The 18,648-nt window shown below is 41.1% G+C and overlaps 1 protein-coding gene across 10 annotated transcripts in view; it reads left to right on the forward strand.

The window, feature by feature from the left end:
* ANKS1B (ankyrin repeat and sterile alpha motif domain containing 1B) overlaps nucleotides 1–18,648 on the forward strand; it is a 427,100-nt gene that overhangs the window by 369,757 nt on the left and 38,695 nt on the right. For all 10 annotated transcript variants that reach the window (XM_069773749.1, XM_069773747.1, XM_069773753.1 and 7 more), the window contains 2 exons: nucleotides 5,880–5,987; nucleotides 11,275–11,454. In XM_069773749.1, coding sequence (XP_069629850.1) covers nucleotides 5,880–5,987; nucleotides 11,275–11,454 — 288 coding nt within the window. The remainder of the gene's footprint in view (nucleotides 1–5,879; nucleotides 5,988–11,274; nucleotides 11,455–18,648) is intronic.

The following is an 18,648-nucleotide window of genomic DNA, read 5'->3' on the forward strand; positions in this document are numbered from 1 at the left end:
TTTAGTAGACAAATGTGTCCCATTCTTTAAAGGGACTTGAATGTGTATTTTTTTCCTTTTGCTTGGAATTAAGTCCGTGATGAAATTGAATCAAGATCAGAAAAAGGATCAGTTCTAGAGCTTTTAAAATTTTCTACGGAGATTTGTATTTTATCTCCTATTTCTTGTTACACTAGCTACATTTCATGCTTGTGTACAGATTAATGTGCTTTGCTGATAATTGCGTATTAAAAATAGATAAATAAATGATTAGCTCATTATGAAATGTGTTGTAGTACCGGTAACTTTAATTATAATTTATCTGCTATGTAAGTGATCCTGCAAAATATTGTGGGATAACATATTGGTATTGCAGTTGCTCTCTCGTAGTGCTAGATGAGTAACACTGAAGACCTCAAGGAGGTTGGCTGGCAATAATACCCCTGGTCTCTGTGCCCACACATTTTCCAAATCCAATCTGAACCAGTGACTGGACATTAGCTCAGCACAGAGGTGGAAATGCAAGTCATCAGCAGAGGGAACAGTCTGAGATGTCTGTCCTCTAGGATTCAGTTTAGGAATGTATTCCAGCTTTCAAACTGTCCAATACTTTTTCCATTTACTGCCTGTGAAAACAGAAGGCTTGTTTTCGCTTTATGTACAGACCTGCTTAGTGCTTGGTATTTTTCACATAAATAATATTTGCAGCCTTGTCTCTTGGAATAGGTAATCATTATCATAATAATCTTTGTGTTTGTCTGTATGTATAATGGACTTTTAGGATTTCTGATTTATGGGGTTTTGAGCCTCATGTAATAAAAATGCACATATGTAATGTTTGTCCTTACATCTGAAGCTTACAGAATCATTAAACTGTGATTTAACTTTATTTTTGAAGGCCATGGATTTAACTTCTTTTTTATTAAAAAATTGTTTTTAAAAAGCAGTTCAGCAGGTAGCCTGAGACACATCCGCAGAAGGTAAAGTGGCCATGTCTCAGTATTGGCCATGTCTTGTTTCATTGTATTTTCCTGATTTTTATTAATGAAAAATTAAATTAATATTTTCCCACTGAAATACTAAGGGTTATCGATTACAAGCCCAAAATTACTATTACTTTTTTTTATCTCTAGTGGAGCCAAAAGTACTAGCACCTAGTATTTTCAGTCAGCCAATTCTTGAACTAATGAGAATTCAGAAAGCAGTTTAATGACAAAAATGGCTTGTCTGGTGAAGTCAGGACAAAAATTCCAGCAGCCTCGGTAGTACCACAGGCTGTCCTGAGAACTTCTGCAAAAAGAATAAATCTCGCCCGCCTGAATCTGACTGGGATGTCAACAGCTGAACAGCATGGTAACACCCCTGCTCTGGCAGCAAGCAATGTGCAGCACTGCAGCTCAGAGGAGTGTAACAACCCGGGGTCCAAAATTCCCTTTATTTAGAGAATATTTCATGTCATTATGATACAAAATCATAAGTCTCTTACCAGCCTCTTCAGAGGTGTGATAAACAATTGCTTCCAGCGCAGTCGTGGAAACCGGAGATGCCTTGCACCAGGTCTCTGGTCTGCAGGGTCATTTGGAGCTGCTTGGTTCTCAGCTGCCTGCGCTTTGCTGGGCGGTCAAGGCTCTGTAGGAAAATCCCTGCACCGTTAAAAAATGGCAAGGGTTTGTGATAATTTAGAGTTGGAAGGAATCGGCAGCTGCAGTCAGGATGAGAAAGAGCATGAAGTATCCCGATGTGAAAAACGCAGCAGAAGTTTAATATGGTTGGGACTGGGTTTGGCTGTGTCTGGTATTGGTAAGCCAACGGGCATTCAATATCGCAGCTGACTCAGGCATATTTATCTTTCAAAATATGCCCATTATTACACCATGTAATCTTGGTCAGCATGGGCAGTATGGGTTGGGTTTTTTTGCTTTTTTGTTTATTTGGTTGGTTTGGGGTTTTTTTGCTTTAACTGTTTATCACTGGCAGCAGTTCTGTGAACAGGATTTGTAAAATTTTGAACAGTTGTCCATGCTGGGAATTTAGATAGCAAGTGTATTTAATGCTTTTTCAAATTTTCAGTTAAACCAGTCATGGTGATCAGGTGAGCTGTACTGATTAGTCTGGGCCCCCTTCCTGGGTATTCTGGGCACTGCCGTGATTTCGGATTAGCCCTGTGGGGCAGCACTTGTGGTAATACTCAGTGTATCCTTCACCCTCAATTCCAGATAGCCTGGAGTTTATTCCAATATAACCAGCAGTAAACTGGTTAATAAAATTGAATTTAACTAGTGTTTTGGGCTGTTTACTTGCAGAGATAGGAAGATCACACCTGGTTGGCTTGTATTTACCATTTTTCTTCTTAAATTCTGACGTGTCTGATGCTGCTACCAGAGAATCACTAGTACTATTCTGATCACTCTCTAGTTTTCCACTTTGTAGCTAGTTCCTAGTGTCTGATTGCTGATACGTGTTTAGTCCAAAATGCTTGTGCTATTATGGTACTAATTTTAGCACATACAGGAACTTTCCAGATTATTCCAAGAGAATGGGAATTGATGTCTTTAACTTCAATAATCTTTATAATACTATTTAAAAAAAAAAAAAAAACAACAAGTAGGATAATTATAAAATACAGTATTGGATCATATTATTCAATCAGAAGAAAAGATCAGGCAGAGGAACGTTGCAAAAATAATGCTCAGTTTTAAATGGAATTACTTGTTAATTCCAGCATCCGCACATACACAGTCATCAGGGAGTTATTGGGCTACGTGTGTTTGTTTTTTAAAACATCTGTCAACTAAGTCAGAAATCTAAACACAAAGTGTTACATTGGTTACATTTGTGGATTTCTTACATTTCCTAGTGGAATTTCATTTTGTATGCTAATCATTGGAGAATATGGAGGTAAAAATAGGATTAAGTTTGTCTGCATGTGTAATTTCTTTGGACAAATGACTTGCCCCATTCATTCTCCTTTAATTGTATTACAGCATCAAAGATAAGCAAATATATGAGATGGAGTTGTATTATTTTTGTCTCAGGTATCCTGCTGTCAGTGTGGAAAGAGGCATGTCATATACATGCTTCTTTTTTTTTTTTTTTTGTTTGTTTTTTTTTTTTTTTTTTTTTGTCACAGTAACAAAATAACAGGCTGTGGAGGACCTCAAGCTATTCTGAACAGTTTCATGACATGTTGTAGCTGATTCCTGTAGCCACACTGCAAAGCTCATTTCACTGTCCTGGATTAAGTAGGCTACAATCCAGTTGACAAAATGCTTCACTGCATAGCACTTACGTGCATTGTATTGACTGTCCCTATAGCTCAGTGTTACTGTGTTCACCGTTACGTGGTATATAGAAAATATTCATGGGGAACTAACTTGTGGGCTAAAGAAGTGCAAGACTTTTAACGGTTACCTGGTACACAACGTTAAGATGTTTCTAAGATACTGCTTTAGGCAACTTTGCCATTGCACACCGTTGACCTATATTTATGATATTTGACATTTTTGATAAATACTGTCAAGGATAATCCATCACAGACCAAGGTTTCAGGGTGTTTGTTAAACTCTCCTAACTCAAATACAGAAATGTTTCAGAAAACAGCATTTTATATTTGTAAGTTGAGTAACAGGTTTTCCAAGTAAGAAAATTACTATGGAGTCCATTTCCAGAAGAATACAGCCATCTTCAGGTAACAGGGTACATGGTCCAGGTGAGCCTGGGCTCCAGCTGCCTGTTGGCTGAGGACCATATGTTTCTGTAGGTTGCATCTTTAAATCCCTACCACTTCAGATTTGGGGTGACCACCGTTGTAATGGAAAAACAAAACGTGGAATAAGCTTAGCAGTGCTTATGGTGTTTAAAGATCTGTCTTTCTTTCAAATTGAGTACAGTTTTTGAAATAATAATAACCATTTAGACCCATCTGCTGATCTCTTACGTGCAAAGTCCCTCAAGACTCGTGTCCTTTTCTCTGTTGTTCAACAGCTCTGTGAAGTCAAAGAGAATTGCTGTGTGTGGTTTGATATAGCTAAGAAGGCACTCAGAGCACTGAGGACCTCGAAACAACCCAAGGACTGTAGCTTGACTTAAAAATCTCTGGGTAGATGCTCTTGGTGACGGGGAAGCATTATGAAAGAAGCAAGTTCACTGAAGTGCATTACCTGAGTAATGCTTAAAGCAGCTGTAGCTCACTCACGTGTTTCGTATAGTTAAATACGGAGATAAACTGTGCACCCTTCTGTTTAACATTCAATGTAGACTGAATACATAACTAAGTCTCCTGCATGCCTCTGGCACATGCTGCGCTATCTCAGCTTCACTCGTGCTTCTCCAGATTTAGACTCACAGGAGAGCACGTCGCAGGCTTGTGGGACTCTGCAGCTTGGGTCTGCTCTTGAGCTGCAGGGTCTGCAGCATCCCTGTAATCTGCCTCTCAGAGGAAGGCCTCCATCTGTTTCATGTCATAGCCCATCGCTTTGTAGATGCGGGCAAACAAGATGTTCCTGATGTTCAACAATATCAGATAGCGCAGAGACATCCAAGAGAGGAAGTGTGGACGAATTCACGCGCCCACGGGTAGGCAGGAGTTCACCCACCAGAATAATGACGGCATGTTGCTGTACCGTGTCCTGAGATAGCGGATCTAAGAGATGGCGTAGGGGAGTTGCTGGCGTTTGGGTTTTGTTTGCTTGTTCTCATGAATGGTAGCTCTTAGTGGTACTGCTTAAACCGAGGTAATTTTTCAATTAAGAGGTAGCATTTTCAGGGTTTTTTGGGGACTATTACTTTTTCTAGGTTGAGTGAGAAACTCCTCTCAACTGAAGGCTGTTGACACACGGCGGTCCTAAATATAGTGGGAAGTACTGTCTTCTGAGAGGGAATGGAGGCAGCTCTGGTGTATGAAGCCTTATATACAGTCTGGAAGAGTTACATGAGGACACTGCTGTTTGCAGAGCAGAGGCTTGCTTCTACAATTAGAGCTGCTTTACACTCTGAAGCCATTGTAGTCATTAAAGAATAGCATCGAAATAAGATTATTTTTCCACTGATGCTTAAGTTTCCAACTTGCTGCTCCTGCCCTCTCTGTTATCCTGTGGTTCTCTGTGTGGCAGGGACACAGAAAGATACAAATAGGGAGTGGTTGCAGTAAATTTGGAACACCTTTTTGGCAGCGTTCTTGGAATTTGGACAGAAGCAAGGTATTTGAACCTATCCACTGATGGTCAGGTTTGTGTGCAACAGATTTTTTTTCACTGCATCTGATAAAAGTAGTAGACCTCCAGGACAAAGTTTGTCCGTCCTGTGTTTCTTATGCAAGGATGATTCTACACGATAATGCAAACAGTGTGTGTCATTTGGAGATTACCAGTGAAAGGCATGGTGAATAGATCTACAAGTGATAACATTAATTCATTGTGTGGTTCCTATTTTTTCCTTCTTGCCCTCTCCAGGCATTCAGTGGCTGTTCCTCACTCTCTTCCTCATCCATCCCGTGAATCCCTTTAATCCTCATCACTTGCTGTTTCCCCGCACCTCTACATTTCCTTCTCCAGTCTCTTCCTCCCCTTCCCTTGTTTTTGCTCCCAGTCTGCTGCCTTCTCTTCCTATTTCATTTTCCTTTCCTTCTTATTAATTTTTGAGCCTACTTTTTTTTTTCCAGTTTTCCACATCTGTACCTGCTTTGGTTTCTTCCTTCATTTTACAGGGTTTTTCCTCTGTTTGATCTCGCCTCTCATTTTCTCTGCTGATTGTTTGCCTCGCACTGCTCTCTGTCTGCTTAGCCTGTGTAGTGGACTAACTTGTTAAAAGGTTTAAAGAGAAAATGGCTTCACTCTGAATGTCTCTTCATTTAATGATTGCAATGTGCTCTCTTTAACGAGGTATTTTTGTCATTATTTCAGGTCTTAAAAATCAGCTTGATTGGCCACCGGAAGCGCATTCTGGCATCTTTGGGAGACAGGCTTCACGAAGACCCTCCTCAGAAACCACCTCGGTCAATAACCCTCAGGGTGAGTCCCCATGAAAATTTGTTTGTATTTCTCAAAAAGTCAGCAAGCGTTTCGTGACATTCACATGAAATCAGTGGCTGCTTTCAGTGGGGTTCTAGATGCCTTAGGGTGACCTGCTCAGTCGTGCCTCCCTGTATGGCCAGCAGATATAAATGGACGTTTTTGCAGGGTGATTTATCTGATCTGTTTCAGATGTCTACCTCAGGATGAGATTAGTATCTTAGAAGTACCAGCTTATCTTCTTTGCTCAAGGAACTAGCTCAGGACCAGGTGTGTACAAGCTGCACAACCACATTTGCCCACAGGAATCCCAGCCCAGCCAATCGATATTGCTGATGGAGAGTTACCATTTTCCTTTCATGTTTTCAAATGCTTGCACTTACTTTTCAGAGATATGCTTTATGCTTTCTTTAAAGAGAGACTCTTGAAATTGTTGAGCTACAAATGCCATTAAGATGTTTCTGTGTATCAAAAGAAGTTCCCTCTTGTCTTTAATTTTAATTGTGTTCCCTCTTTCAGAAACCTTGTTGCAATGTCCCTGGGGTTTTTCCGCACTTGACCAGTTTTAATCTCCTCTCGTTACAGCACCTTCACTTGCTTTCTCCTATCCAATGCCTTTGCTTCCTTGCTGTCTGTTACCCTTATCGAGTTGTGGTCTGATGATCCGTTCCTACTGTGTTCTCTCCAAGGGAGTTCATATCAACACTTTGTATTTTGATATTTTAGGTCACACCTTTTGCATTTGATTGGATCTGATTATTTTCAAGGGGCTGCATTTCTGACTGGAATAGCATTTGGGACTAAATTTCCAAATGTCAGAGAGTGTCCGTGCTCCCCAGTTAAATTTCCTGGTGTAAAGAGAAATAGAGAAAGACAGAATGAGGGCTCATTTTTACATACACTTACAATTTCTGTGACCAGTCAGTTTTCACCACACTTATTCTCAGATGCCACGTATAGACATTTTAGACACACACCCCCACCCCAAATTCAACCTGTCCCTAACACCATGTTGAAAAAGGTCTCGCAAGTCTACAATGTCCTGCTCTAAGGCATGTTGCACAAACGTGTGGGTATTTTCCTTGTATTTTATTTTTTATGTATTATGTGAATGATTCCTGATGCATGGCAGGTGTTAAAATACTCCCAGGAAAGAGGAATCATTTGAAAGTTGCACATTTTTGCTCAATACTTTCAATGCTCTGGACTGAGGAATTAGTTCCTCTTCAGCAGGTGGGAAAGTTTCCACAGCCCATGTTATTGGTTAGGACTATATATTCTCAGTCAATAGTGAAGAGAAAACTGGATGTCCTCCACCTGCAGTCAAAATGATAAAAAGTAGTCTGCTGCTCAACAGCTAGAGCTACTGATACGGGCAAGTGCTAAATGTCATTCATCACCTCGTGGTGTTGGAGTCTTCACACAGAATCCTACAGAGGAGGACATCAGTTTGGATTAAGGTTTTCTTTCCCATCAACTGCTACTGTGCCATTTCACATGAAATGAGGACATAGTATTTAGTCTGTAGTTTGCAATAATTTTTAGCTTGAAAATTGGTTTAAATAAACTGCCTGCTGCTACTAGCAGATTGATTTATATAGAATCAGAGAATGGTTTGGGTTGGAAGGGACCTTAAAGATCATCTAGTTCCAAGCGCCCTGCCATGGACAGGGACACCTTCCACTAGACCAGGTTGCTCTGGATCAGTAGGAAAGATAGTTTGTTGTTTAAAGAGTCTACTTTTAAGGTCCCGAGGTCAGCCTAAGCATGGCTAACACTCGATCTTTTTCTACTCTTTTTGTATTAGCTTTTAAAATATTTCAAAGGAAAGAATGGTTAAATATTGAGGAAAAGCAGCAAACATTAAAAGTATCCACAAAATACGTTATTCCCACAATAACTGTGTACTAAGGAAAAGTTATTTTGATTTCAAACTCAAAAGTTAGAAAATGCTGGATCTCAGGCTACCTATGCAATCTTGCTTTCCTTCCTTGAGTGCATTATAATCTTTAATTACAGGACCGGTTTCCATGTTATTCATGGAACCCCATCCTTACCTGCTCAGCACTGGAGGCTGGAATTTGAACTGAAGGAATAAAAATTTAGGCTGAAAATTTGGATTTTAACACAAGAATTAATTCACTAGAGAGAATTCCTGGTTTTAGGAACGGGTTAGACAAACACCTGCAGGGCATGGGGTGCACCTAGGCAGCCTGGGGAAGATCTCTTAAGCTCCCTTCCAGCCCCAACCTGTGTGGTTCCAGCTTTATGTGACTGGCAGGACTGAGAAGTGAGGATCAGGCAGATTTTAATAGTGAAATATATGATCAGGTGTCCCTGCAGGGCATGTATCCATGCATTCACAACAAGGTGGAAACACGATAGGAATATCTGGTGACTAAGAGTAGCACAGTACTGAGGACATGACAGCACCTGCACAGGCATCCGTGCTTGGTCTGCAGATCTGTTATGGAGATGAGAAAGTGGGTATGGAGTGAGGAAGAGGAATGAAGGAAGAATTGAGAGAGACTTGTGATTAGAGGAATAGCTGTAGCTATGAAAATACAGATTTACACCTGCTTTTGCCACAAAGCCCTTGGATAATGCTTGGTAAGTTATTTAGGTAATTGCCTCATAAACAGTCACTAATTGTATGTTACTGGCATTCTGCATATTTGACTGGAGTCTGGAGTCTGATTTATACAAGTGCTGAGCACACAGTGCTGCAAATTAGATCAATAGAAGTGGAGTTTTGAATACAAGCACTTGGAAAATCAGGCAATAGATATTGTAATTGGACATCCAAAGTGACTGATATTTTTTAACCTTTGTCTGTGTGTCTCAGGTCCCCCACGCTAAAGTGGTGATTATAAAATGCCAGAAGTCACAGGGTGTTGTGAAAATAAATTGATTGACATTTGTAAAGCACTTAGGAGCATCATGAAAATGACAATATTAGTCATCCTATCTTCAAGTCAGGAATTGAACAGAGTTTAGGGAAGGGGTTTGGGGCCATGAAACGAGGTGAGAATAAAATACTGACTACACGATAACTAATGATAACACAGTGCTGAGTATATGACAACATGCTGCACAGTAGAGGATCCATCTGTGCTGTGAAGGACGACTTTGAGAAAATAGCATAAAATCATACAATTACATACTGTTCCATAATGCAGTAGCACCGTAATTCTTTTATTCCTTGACTTTGTAATTCTTGCCTGTATTGCCTTGCCAGCAATCTTCCAATAATAGATCTCTGAGTGAATTTCCTCTTTATATGCAGTTTGATAAAATATGAAGAGCTTGATGAGAGCTGGAATCTGTATGTCCATTGCACGGTCATCTGTCGCTTTGATGCGCTGATGGCCTTATCAGCCTGCTGACAGTGGGTGAACTGGGATTCGGATCAGAGAGAGGTTGCTGGAGGGGCAGGTACCGGTCATTAGAAAGGATCTCGTTTGGTGCCTCTCAGGTTATTTTCAAGGCAGAGGCGCCTGCAGCATCTAGTCAGAATTGGGCCCGTGGAAGAATCGGAGGGAGGCTTTAGACATTATGCCTCACCAAACCTTCTGAGTGTGTGCAGATTACAGCTTTTCAGAAGCTTTTAACTGGGCCAAATGTAGGTGGATTTTTGTGAAGGAGGGAAAAAGACTATTCCTAAGAGGAAAACACTCCTTTCTTTGCCCTGGGAAATGTCAAGTGCTTGTCTCAGATCATAGGAAAGCTAGAGAACTAAAAAAACAAAAAAAAATCCCTGTTAATTAAAAGTTGCTAAACAGCTGTGTATCCCTGGTTTTAGTCAACCAACCTGGAAAATATTAATCCGTTATTGTAATTGCAAGGAATAACGTCACGTAGACTCCTACGTTTCAAATACTAGCATCAGATGTTGCTATCGTTTGAACACATACAGAGAATTGCAACTTTCCATTTAGAAGAGATTACAGCTCTCTGATTTCTTACACCAGACCTTGTTTCTTAACAGCATGGAGTAAAGTACCTTGATGCTTTTCAGCATTAGGTTTGCTTCAATGTAATTGTGCATGAAATATCCACTTGAATTCTTTCTTTAAATAAAAAGGCAGGGTTTTTTACCCTCCATGTACACTGGAGCAGGTCTTTGCTTCCTCTAATATCTTCAGGTCCCTTTTTCTTGTTCAGCATTGAAATAGAGTATTACAGCAATAGGTAATTTAGACAAGGTCTGCACTGTGCAACCACACTCCCAGGTTTATTCTGCCTCCAAAGAACTTACTATCAGAGAAATCTCTAGTGTCAGATAAATTGAGCCCAGTAAGCTGCTTCGTGAGAGAGGAACATGTTTCTCCAGCCAGTTGCTGTGACAGTGGTTTGCAGCCCGCACTGGGGTGGTACGGCTGGCCAGTACGCTGTAGCTCTGCTCCTGCTGATTCCCATTGCCAAGAGAGTGTCGGATGGTGGAGCTGGGCACCAGTGTTTGCAGCTGGTGTTTGAACAAGTGATGTGATGTGCATGAGAATAGGTGTTTCCAAACATACATATGGTGGCTGGCTGTGAGCGGTGTGGTGGCAGATCCCGGTAAAATGTATGATCAGGAGGACTTGTTTAGATGCTTATTAGATAGAGTTCATGTGTCAATTCGCTGTGGTATTTGCACACTGACTGATACAAGGTCACAGTTCAGCAGAGATTACTGAAAAGAAAAGCCTGATAAAATATTTGTACTCTGATGCTTTCCTGCAGTCTAGGAATTGCTGTTTAGCTTGTTTCTGATATCCAGTACTTCAAGTTAAACGGATGTTCTGCAAGACCTATAAAAACTGCAAACAAAGTGTCTATATTTTGTAAACGTTCGTGCATTCCTTTTTTCCAGCAAGAGATGTTGCTAGAGTTCAAATCACTTTCATATCACTTTCACAGCTCAGAGTGGCTGCTCAGAAGCGGTGAGAATGTATTTCATCTTACAAATAGCTAGCCCTAAATCATGGCTTTATTTGGGCCTTGACAAGAAGTAACTCACTGTTTTATCTCTCTAGCAGTCCTAGAAGGGAGCATATATTACACAAGGAGGTTTCAAAGAGGGAATTTGCTACTAGTTCATGTAAATAGTGAATTATTTTTCCTTCTACATGGGCTCTGCGCCTTAGGTAGCAAATCTCAAAAGTTCATCTACAGCAACCTCTACTTCAGGAATTGTTCCTTAATTTTTTTTAGTATGAATAATTCAAATACACTTTTAAATGTGTGGTTTGAAGTCAGCAATACGCTGTTCTTCTTACGCTGCATTTTTCTCCTCTCTGTCCAGGAACCCAGCGGTAACCACACTCCTCCTCAGTTGTCTCCATCACTTAGCCAAAGCACTTTCACTACTGGTGGCTCCCTGGACGTTCCCCACATTATCATGCAGGGCGATGCGAGGAGAAGAAGAAATGAAAACTATTTTGATGACATTCCCCGGTCAAAGCTGGAGAGGCAGATGGCACAGGTAGGGTTAAAACGATGCCATTAAAAGGCTGTTCCTTGCTGCAATTTGTTACAGAACTAATCCTAACCATAGCTGTGGGTCATATATGAAGGCTGAATTGTAAACTACAAAGATTGACAGTTTTTCCAAGCTGTATGTTCCAGTTCTCTCTATTTCAACTAGTGTAAGTTGGTGTGCAGTTTCTCCTGAGAGGTAGAATTTTGGGAGCGTTTAGGTGCCTGGAGGCTGAGATGAAGGTGCCTCCTGCGCACCAGAGTATGCAGTCTCCCAACGGCACTGACTCTGCCTCTTGTTGCTGTAAGAAGGTTCAGATTCCTCAATTTCTGAGCAATATAGATAAAAATAAGCTGACATGAGTTCACTGCCAGCAGCTCAGAGGACTTGGGGGCTGGTGATTGCTGCATTTATTAATGGAGAGGGTCAGCATTCTGCTAAATTCTGTGATCTGGGGATATATCTTGAGTGCTTAAAAAAAAAAAAAGATTTAACTGCGCAACAACTCATTTGAGCATTGCAACAGTGCTAGACTCAACTGGATGTTAAATCAAACTGTTCATGAAAGAAAGCCTAAAGTAGCCTCCCTCTCCAAATGTTCTCACCCAACCACAGTAAGACTACTGATAATTTTAAATCAAGCATACATTGACCAGAGTGATGTCTTGTACCATTCTAAAGGGCAGTAAAGTTAAGCTTGGGCAGCCTCTTGGCGGAAGTGCTTTAGGATGAACTCAGCTGGTTTTTGGTGGTACGTATGATGAAAGACAGCCAGGTCTTTGCAGCACATGTTGGAAATAGGGCTTTGATTTGCTGTCAGAAGCAGATGGGCAGCCAGTGCGGTTCCTGGAGCGACTCACCCCACGAAGGAGCAGGTTGCTGCATGCTGCTCTGTGTGAGGCTTCCCAGCCATTCTCTGCTTGCCACAGCCCAAAGTAGAGCCTCTATCCAAAATTCAGCCTCAAAATGGAAACAGCTATGCAAATAACTGTGTTATGGTTAACATAATGAACAAAAGGCTGCAATCTCTCAGCTAATTGCATGAACAAGAAGTAATTAAGTAAACAAGCAAAACAAGGTGCTGCCGTTACCTGGTCACACAGAAAAAAATTGAATTCCATTTGTTCAGAGGACATTTCTGCGGAAGTGAAATTGCATTTAGTTGGGTGGGGCTGTTTCCTTGCCTTTTTTTAAACTCCTAATTCTCTGCTGTATAATGTTATTGTACAGAATTAAGGGGAAAGTTGCCTAGTGAATGAGCTTGTTTTCAAACCAAAGTGCTGGGCTTTTGTGGCAAGAACAAGATTGAGCTGAAGTCCAGCAAGGAAAAGCCCAGTCCTGAACATGAAAATATTTCTTTGAAGGTCGTGAAATTTAGGTGTTTGAGCATGAAATACACACTTGCTCATGGCTGAGTAGGCTGCTTCATCTACTTAGTTCATTTTATCACTTGGTTCACAAATCCCTATTCTCACTTCCTCTTTTAGTCACTAGCATTGAAGAAAAAAAAAAAAAAACAAAACCAACCCAACCCCAAAAAGCATACTAGCTGTCTCCTTTTCACTCTTTTCTTTTCCTGTTTGAAGTTCTGGTATTCCCAAGAGGTATGACACACTCTCATATATGGCACCTGGAGATTTTCTTTGGGCTGTTAAAAATGGCTTTTCCAGAAGGACTGTGGTATGTTGCATATCCAAAGAGAAAACTGAGCAGTACTTACTTACACCACTCCAAACCACTTTAAAACCAATTAAGTGCTGGGATTTTTTTTTTTTTTTTTTTTTGTGGGAGTGTGTACCCACTGAATGAATGACTTCAGTGCCTTCTCTCTAACTTTCACTGTGGAATATAGCAGTCATCCTTTGGGACTCCAAAGAGGAAAATGGATTCAGATGAAATCCATAAGACAGTGTTTTGTGTTAGTCCCTGAACTCCAATCTGTTTGGAGTCTTTCTCAGCTGTGCCCCCAAATTCTGTGCTCCTAATGTATGTAAAATTCCCTTTGACTTTAATGGGAAAGTCAATGACTCCCTCTGGTGATCATTCTCACTAAATTGGACTCACCCCATTAAGAGGCTAATCAGGGATTTCTTCAACCATTCTAGCCCAAAAATAGATTTTTAAATTTATTTTTTGCAATATGGTCTTTGCTAAAATGAACTATATTTCCTTCAATCTTTTCCCCCAAAGCCCCTTTGAAATTAAAGGTAGAATAATTGTTTCTGGAAGATAAAGGAGGTCTAACTGATTCTTAACATGAGCCTTCTGCTCCGTGGTTGTGTTTTTTTGTTTGTTTTTTTTTTTTTACCTAGCAACTTCCTCCTTGCAGTTTGCAGGTTCCTTTGGCTTATGTCAGATCAACAACAACTTCTGAGCTGATACCAGTCCAGCTTTCCAGCTAGAATACTTCTCACAAGCAGAATGATCTAGAGGGATTACTGGAATTGCTTTGAGGATATTCTTTGTTTTAACCCTCTCTTTGCTAGGCTGCTTGCATGCCGCTCTATGAATCTGCATGTTTACTGGATGCTATAGTAGACGGATGTGCGTAAAGACATCTTTGAAGCTGTGATTTTTTTAAATGGTTTTAGGTATGTTCTTGACGATGAGATTAATAGGTATTTTTATAGCCTTGAAGAGAGAGGCCAACACAGTATTGAGAGCTTATTCGTGGTATTGCTTTCATGAATTTGATTTTATTTCAGAAATGTTAGGATCTAAGACTATTGTTAGTCTCAATTTAAAATCTAAAATCTGAAGATATTTTGAGAAAATGGTGAGCTCTGATGTTTCCATCTTTACTATGGCCTGTCTTTTCACTAAACTTTTACATGGGAGTTGTCATGCATGTTGATCTTTGCATCAGATATCAACCAGTGTTTGTTAAAAGTGAGCACATCAGCTTAAATTTGTTTGCCTTTGATCTGCTAAATGGGTTTAAACAATTCTCTAAACCGTAATCAAACCTGCTTGTAAGTAATACAACGCTTTGTTTCCTGGAGGAAGCACTGATTTAAAGTTACTTAATGTGGGTGGTTTTGTCTCAAGGCCAGCATGTACCTTCATTCACAGTTCCCTAGCAGACTGTTTGTGACCTGAGAGGGGAAAATCCTAATATAAACAATGAGTCTAACGAATTTGGATTCCCCACTGGAATACGTTTGGTCATCCAACTCTCCAGTTGTTTGTCCAACTTTGAAAGTCTTTGACGTCTGGTTGGATAAACCACAACTGCCAAAAAGGTAATACAGAAGGTTTCGAGATGGTTTGTTTTCCAATTAAAAAGGAAAAAAAAAATCCAGAAAGGGTTGAGTAGTCTGAATCATCTTTGTGGATGTTGAATTCTGAGCCTACAAACTGTATATTAATATGACCAAATTAATTTAGTTTAAAATAGCTGAAGCTGTTCTTCAGATTGCCTAAACCTTTAAAATAGAACTGAAATCATACAAGCAAAGCCTAAGGACTTTGGAACCAAAATCAATAGGAGGAGTCCCATTGGAGGGATTGGGCTCTTCATTCACCCTTGAAATCATGGGGCGGGGGTGCAAATATATATTTGCAGGGAAGAGCTTTGGAGGTTAGAAGGATGCATAGCTAAGTTCATTAAAATACACCAGTTAAAATGTCGGGTCTTTAGGATTTGCAATTCTCCAGGCAGCAGAGAAGCTTTAGGTACTAGCTGCAAGCATATCCCAGGCTGCCAGCCCCGAGGCTGTTGCTATTTATTGCTCCAGCCGATGACACACGGTGTTTTTAGCCACTGTGGTCCATAAGACTTGTCGCCGTGGTGGTCAGCATGCTGCATCCTGCCCCGAGCCGAAAAGCATCCACGCCGTTCCTTGCAGAAGCCCAGCTGGGTCAGGCATCGTGCTGCACCCTGAGATGGGAGAGGTCCCTCCTTTCGGCAGGTGGTGCGTGGATGCCTCTTCAGGGCTCCGGGGAAAGCTCCGGGCTGTGTCTGCCTCTGGGAGAAAAAACTGATCGTGAGTCAGAGTAAGCTTTCTGGTAGGATAAAGCTAGTTGTGGCCCGTATGGGGGGCACCCCAGTGGGCTGTGATGGAAGGAAGAGAATCATTTAAGATCTCAGAGGGTTGGAAAAATTATTCACAAAGGCTGGCAGGAGAGGTTCTTTCCCAGAGATACTGAACCCAGACTTAGTTTGGAAAGCCTTTGGCGTTCTTTGGTCCCATGGTCTGAGGGCTCTTACTATTTTTTTTTTTTTTTTTTTTTTTTTTTTTTTTTCTAAAATGCAAGTTAAATGTAAGGTCATTGTAATGACTGGGTAGTAGATTTGAAGTAAAGCTACCCTGATTGTTGGGATTCTGCCTTGTAATGTTATTTTGTGAGATACAATAATTCATTGCAGGATTAGGATTGATGTGCAGGAGTTGGTCATTTAAATGGAGTTAGTACCAGAGATCCTTTATCTACAACAGGGGAAAAGTGTAATAAAAACAAGAGACATAATTTGTGAAGGCAGGTTTATATGAAAATTGTGAGATAATTTTGCTGCTTTCTGAAATAATACCTTCAACTCAATAATACCTTCCAAATACTTCACAGATACTAATGCATTCATATTTCCAGTGCAGTGTGGGGCTATGTGGTTTAAAATCATGTTTTTCCGTTGTACAGCTAAGAAAACTGGGGTACAGGGATGTTGCAGGTTGGCTAAGATGACACTGAAAATTTGAAGGAGCCAAAAATAAAACTCTTGCCTCATAAGACCTTCAGTTTTTTAACTTTTAACCACAGTATGACTTTTTTTATTTGCTTGTTTCCTGTTTGTTTTCCTGTCTCCTTCTCTGCTTTGGAAGGATTTAAAGATTACAGTGAATGAAGGAAAATATGCCCGGGAGAATACTGGTGTGTAAAATGTGATAATCTAAGAAGCAATGAAGAATGGGTTTTATCAATGGTTGAAATTGCTGGTGAAATAGCAGAATTCTTTACTAGTAGATTTAAGAAGCAATAAATACAAAAATACGTTGTCTAGATTATTTCATTCTGTTGTTATTTCTAAGGTTTCTTCCATTTTTTATAAGCATAAAATAGTATATGTTGTGGGGATGAACAGACAGCCATTTTAAAGACAAGTATGTAAAACCCAAACAAAATGCTCTAAGGTTCATATTTTTAGGTGCTTTTTATTTTTAATATGGAAGGATGACTGAACTATGAAGACCTTCAATTTAACATCAAAAGAAAAATGCTTAACTGAATCTATTTTTATTGCCTGGTATAGGTGTTACTGACAGTTGCCTTTTTAATTCAGACAGATATGAATGCCATAGAGGGCTCTATCTTGAACTGTAAATTTCAGCAAAGTTTCATCTGTAAATCCCTTGACTATTGTGTATTTAATGGACAAGTAAACTGTTAAAGACATTGTGAAAAATCGAAGTAATTTCTGCCTGAATAGAAAGATACAATTTTTTCAGGAATGTTACAGAAGCTAGCATTTTAGAAATAAAGTCGTGGGATGTGGATCATACCTACATGCTGCTTCAGCATATGGAATTAAGGAAGCCGCTTCTATATTTGGTATTAATGATCCAAACTAAAGCCATAAATACTACACCAAGAAGGGGACAGATGTTCTTTCAAGATGGGGACAGATGTTCTTTATTAATTTACTGTTTTTCACACTCAGTCTTGTGAGCTAGAAGCTCAACCTTGGAAAGACTGTATGAAAAATGGAGGAGGATTGTATGAAAAATGGAGAAGACGAGGTAGTTTCTACTGTCAAATAAACTATTGTTACTGAAAACTTGAATATTTCAGAGTCAGAGCTGCATTTTAATATCTAACATTTACATTTTGAGCTGCTGGAAAAAAGTTGTACTTAGAGTTTGGGGCGCTCTTCTGAAAGCGCCTGCTTTTTGTTGTTGATTTGTTGTTACTTTTCACTAAAATGTAGATACCGTTACCTAATGTTCAGGGACCACAGCCTCATAATCTTTATTGGTGGTATTTGTCCAGAAGCTTGTGTCCTCCGTGCGAGGCTAAAAGGCTCCGGCAGCACCAGCAGAAGGGCTGTTGTCCGTCGGAAGAGGCTTGCCTGCTCAGCCCCGACGGCAGGGCCGGAGCGGTGGCTGTAAAGCTGGACCTTCCAGGAGCCGGGCAGGGCAGGGGTAGCCTTGGGAAATCCTTAGGAAGACCCTCAGTGGGTCCTTCCCAGCAGGAACCCAAATCCTGGGTTGCTGGATGGAAGTCAAATGAAAACTGCCTGCCTATCAAAGAAGATTGCCGTCGTGTGACGGAGGGTGCCGGCCGGTTGAGAGGGAAGCGCGGCTGCGCTATTAGTCTTTTCGGAAAAAGAACGTGCAAGGTGTACGGCCCTGCGTGAAGCAGGAGGTGGAGGTGTGCGAGACCTACAGCACCGACCCTGGTACGGGAGGAGGCTTTGCTTCTCGCCCTGCCGTGGGGCTGGAGGGGACAGTCTGTGGTGCTGGGCCGGTCATCTCCCTTCGCGGGGTGTGCAGGCTGTGGCACGCACCTTCTTGTGAAACCTCGCCGCGGGCACTGAACCGGAGCCTGTGCTCACGCCTCTCACCCGCTGCCTGCCTGCAAGAACGCCGTTCCAAAACGGCTGGTGATTTTCCGGTAATCTTCATGTGAGGTGTTTCCAGAAGCAAAAGAAATACAGCAATGCAAAACATATAGACTTATTCTAACAAGAAGTGTTATTGCTAGTTTCTGCTTCTCTAAAAGAAATACCGATTTCAGATTTCACTCTCCGTCTCTGAAGACCTCGTTTTCGAAGGAGGATCTGCGATTATTCCTGCCGGTAAGACAGGCTCTCCCCAGAGCTTTGGGAACATTCAGGGAAGCAGCATCTACTGAGACAGCACAACTGCTCTCCCACGGCCCTGAGCGACGATTACAAAAGGGGCCAGACAGCCCCATTCATCCAATTTTCATTTGTTTCTTTCAGCTGTTGCACCTTTGAAGATTGTTCGCCATGCCAAGAGTGATCTTTCTGGGATGTGATCCAAAATTCTCCTCATTTCTGGAGCTAGACTGAATTATAGTTAGCAAGTCACTGCTAGAATAACGTGCATCAGAGGGAGCGGGGTTTGCCACTGTTTCTCTCCTTCCCCCGGTGCCTCGCTGGGGCTGCAGTGCCAGGAGACGGGAGCCATATCCCGAGGCTCAGCCCTGCAGCGAGGCCCAGAGGAACCAAGAGAACGTTCC

The sequence above is a fragment of the Haliaeetus albicilla genome, chromosome 28 (genome assembly GCF_947461875.1).
Source record: "Haliaeetus albicilla chromosome 28, bHalAlb1.1, whole genome shotgun sequence".
NCBI lineage: Eukaryota > Metazoa > Chordata > Aves > Accipitriformes > Accipitridae > Haliaeetus > Haliaeetus albicilla.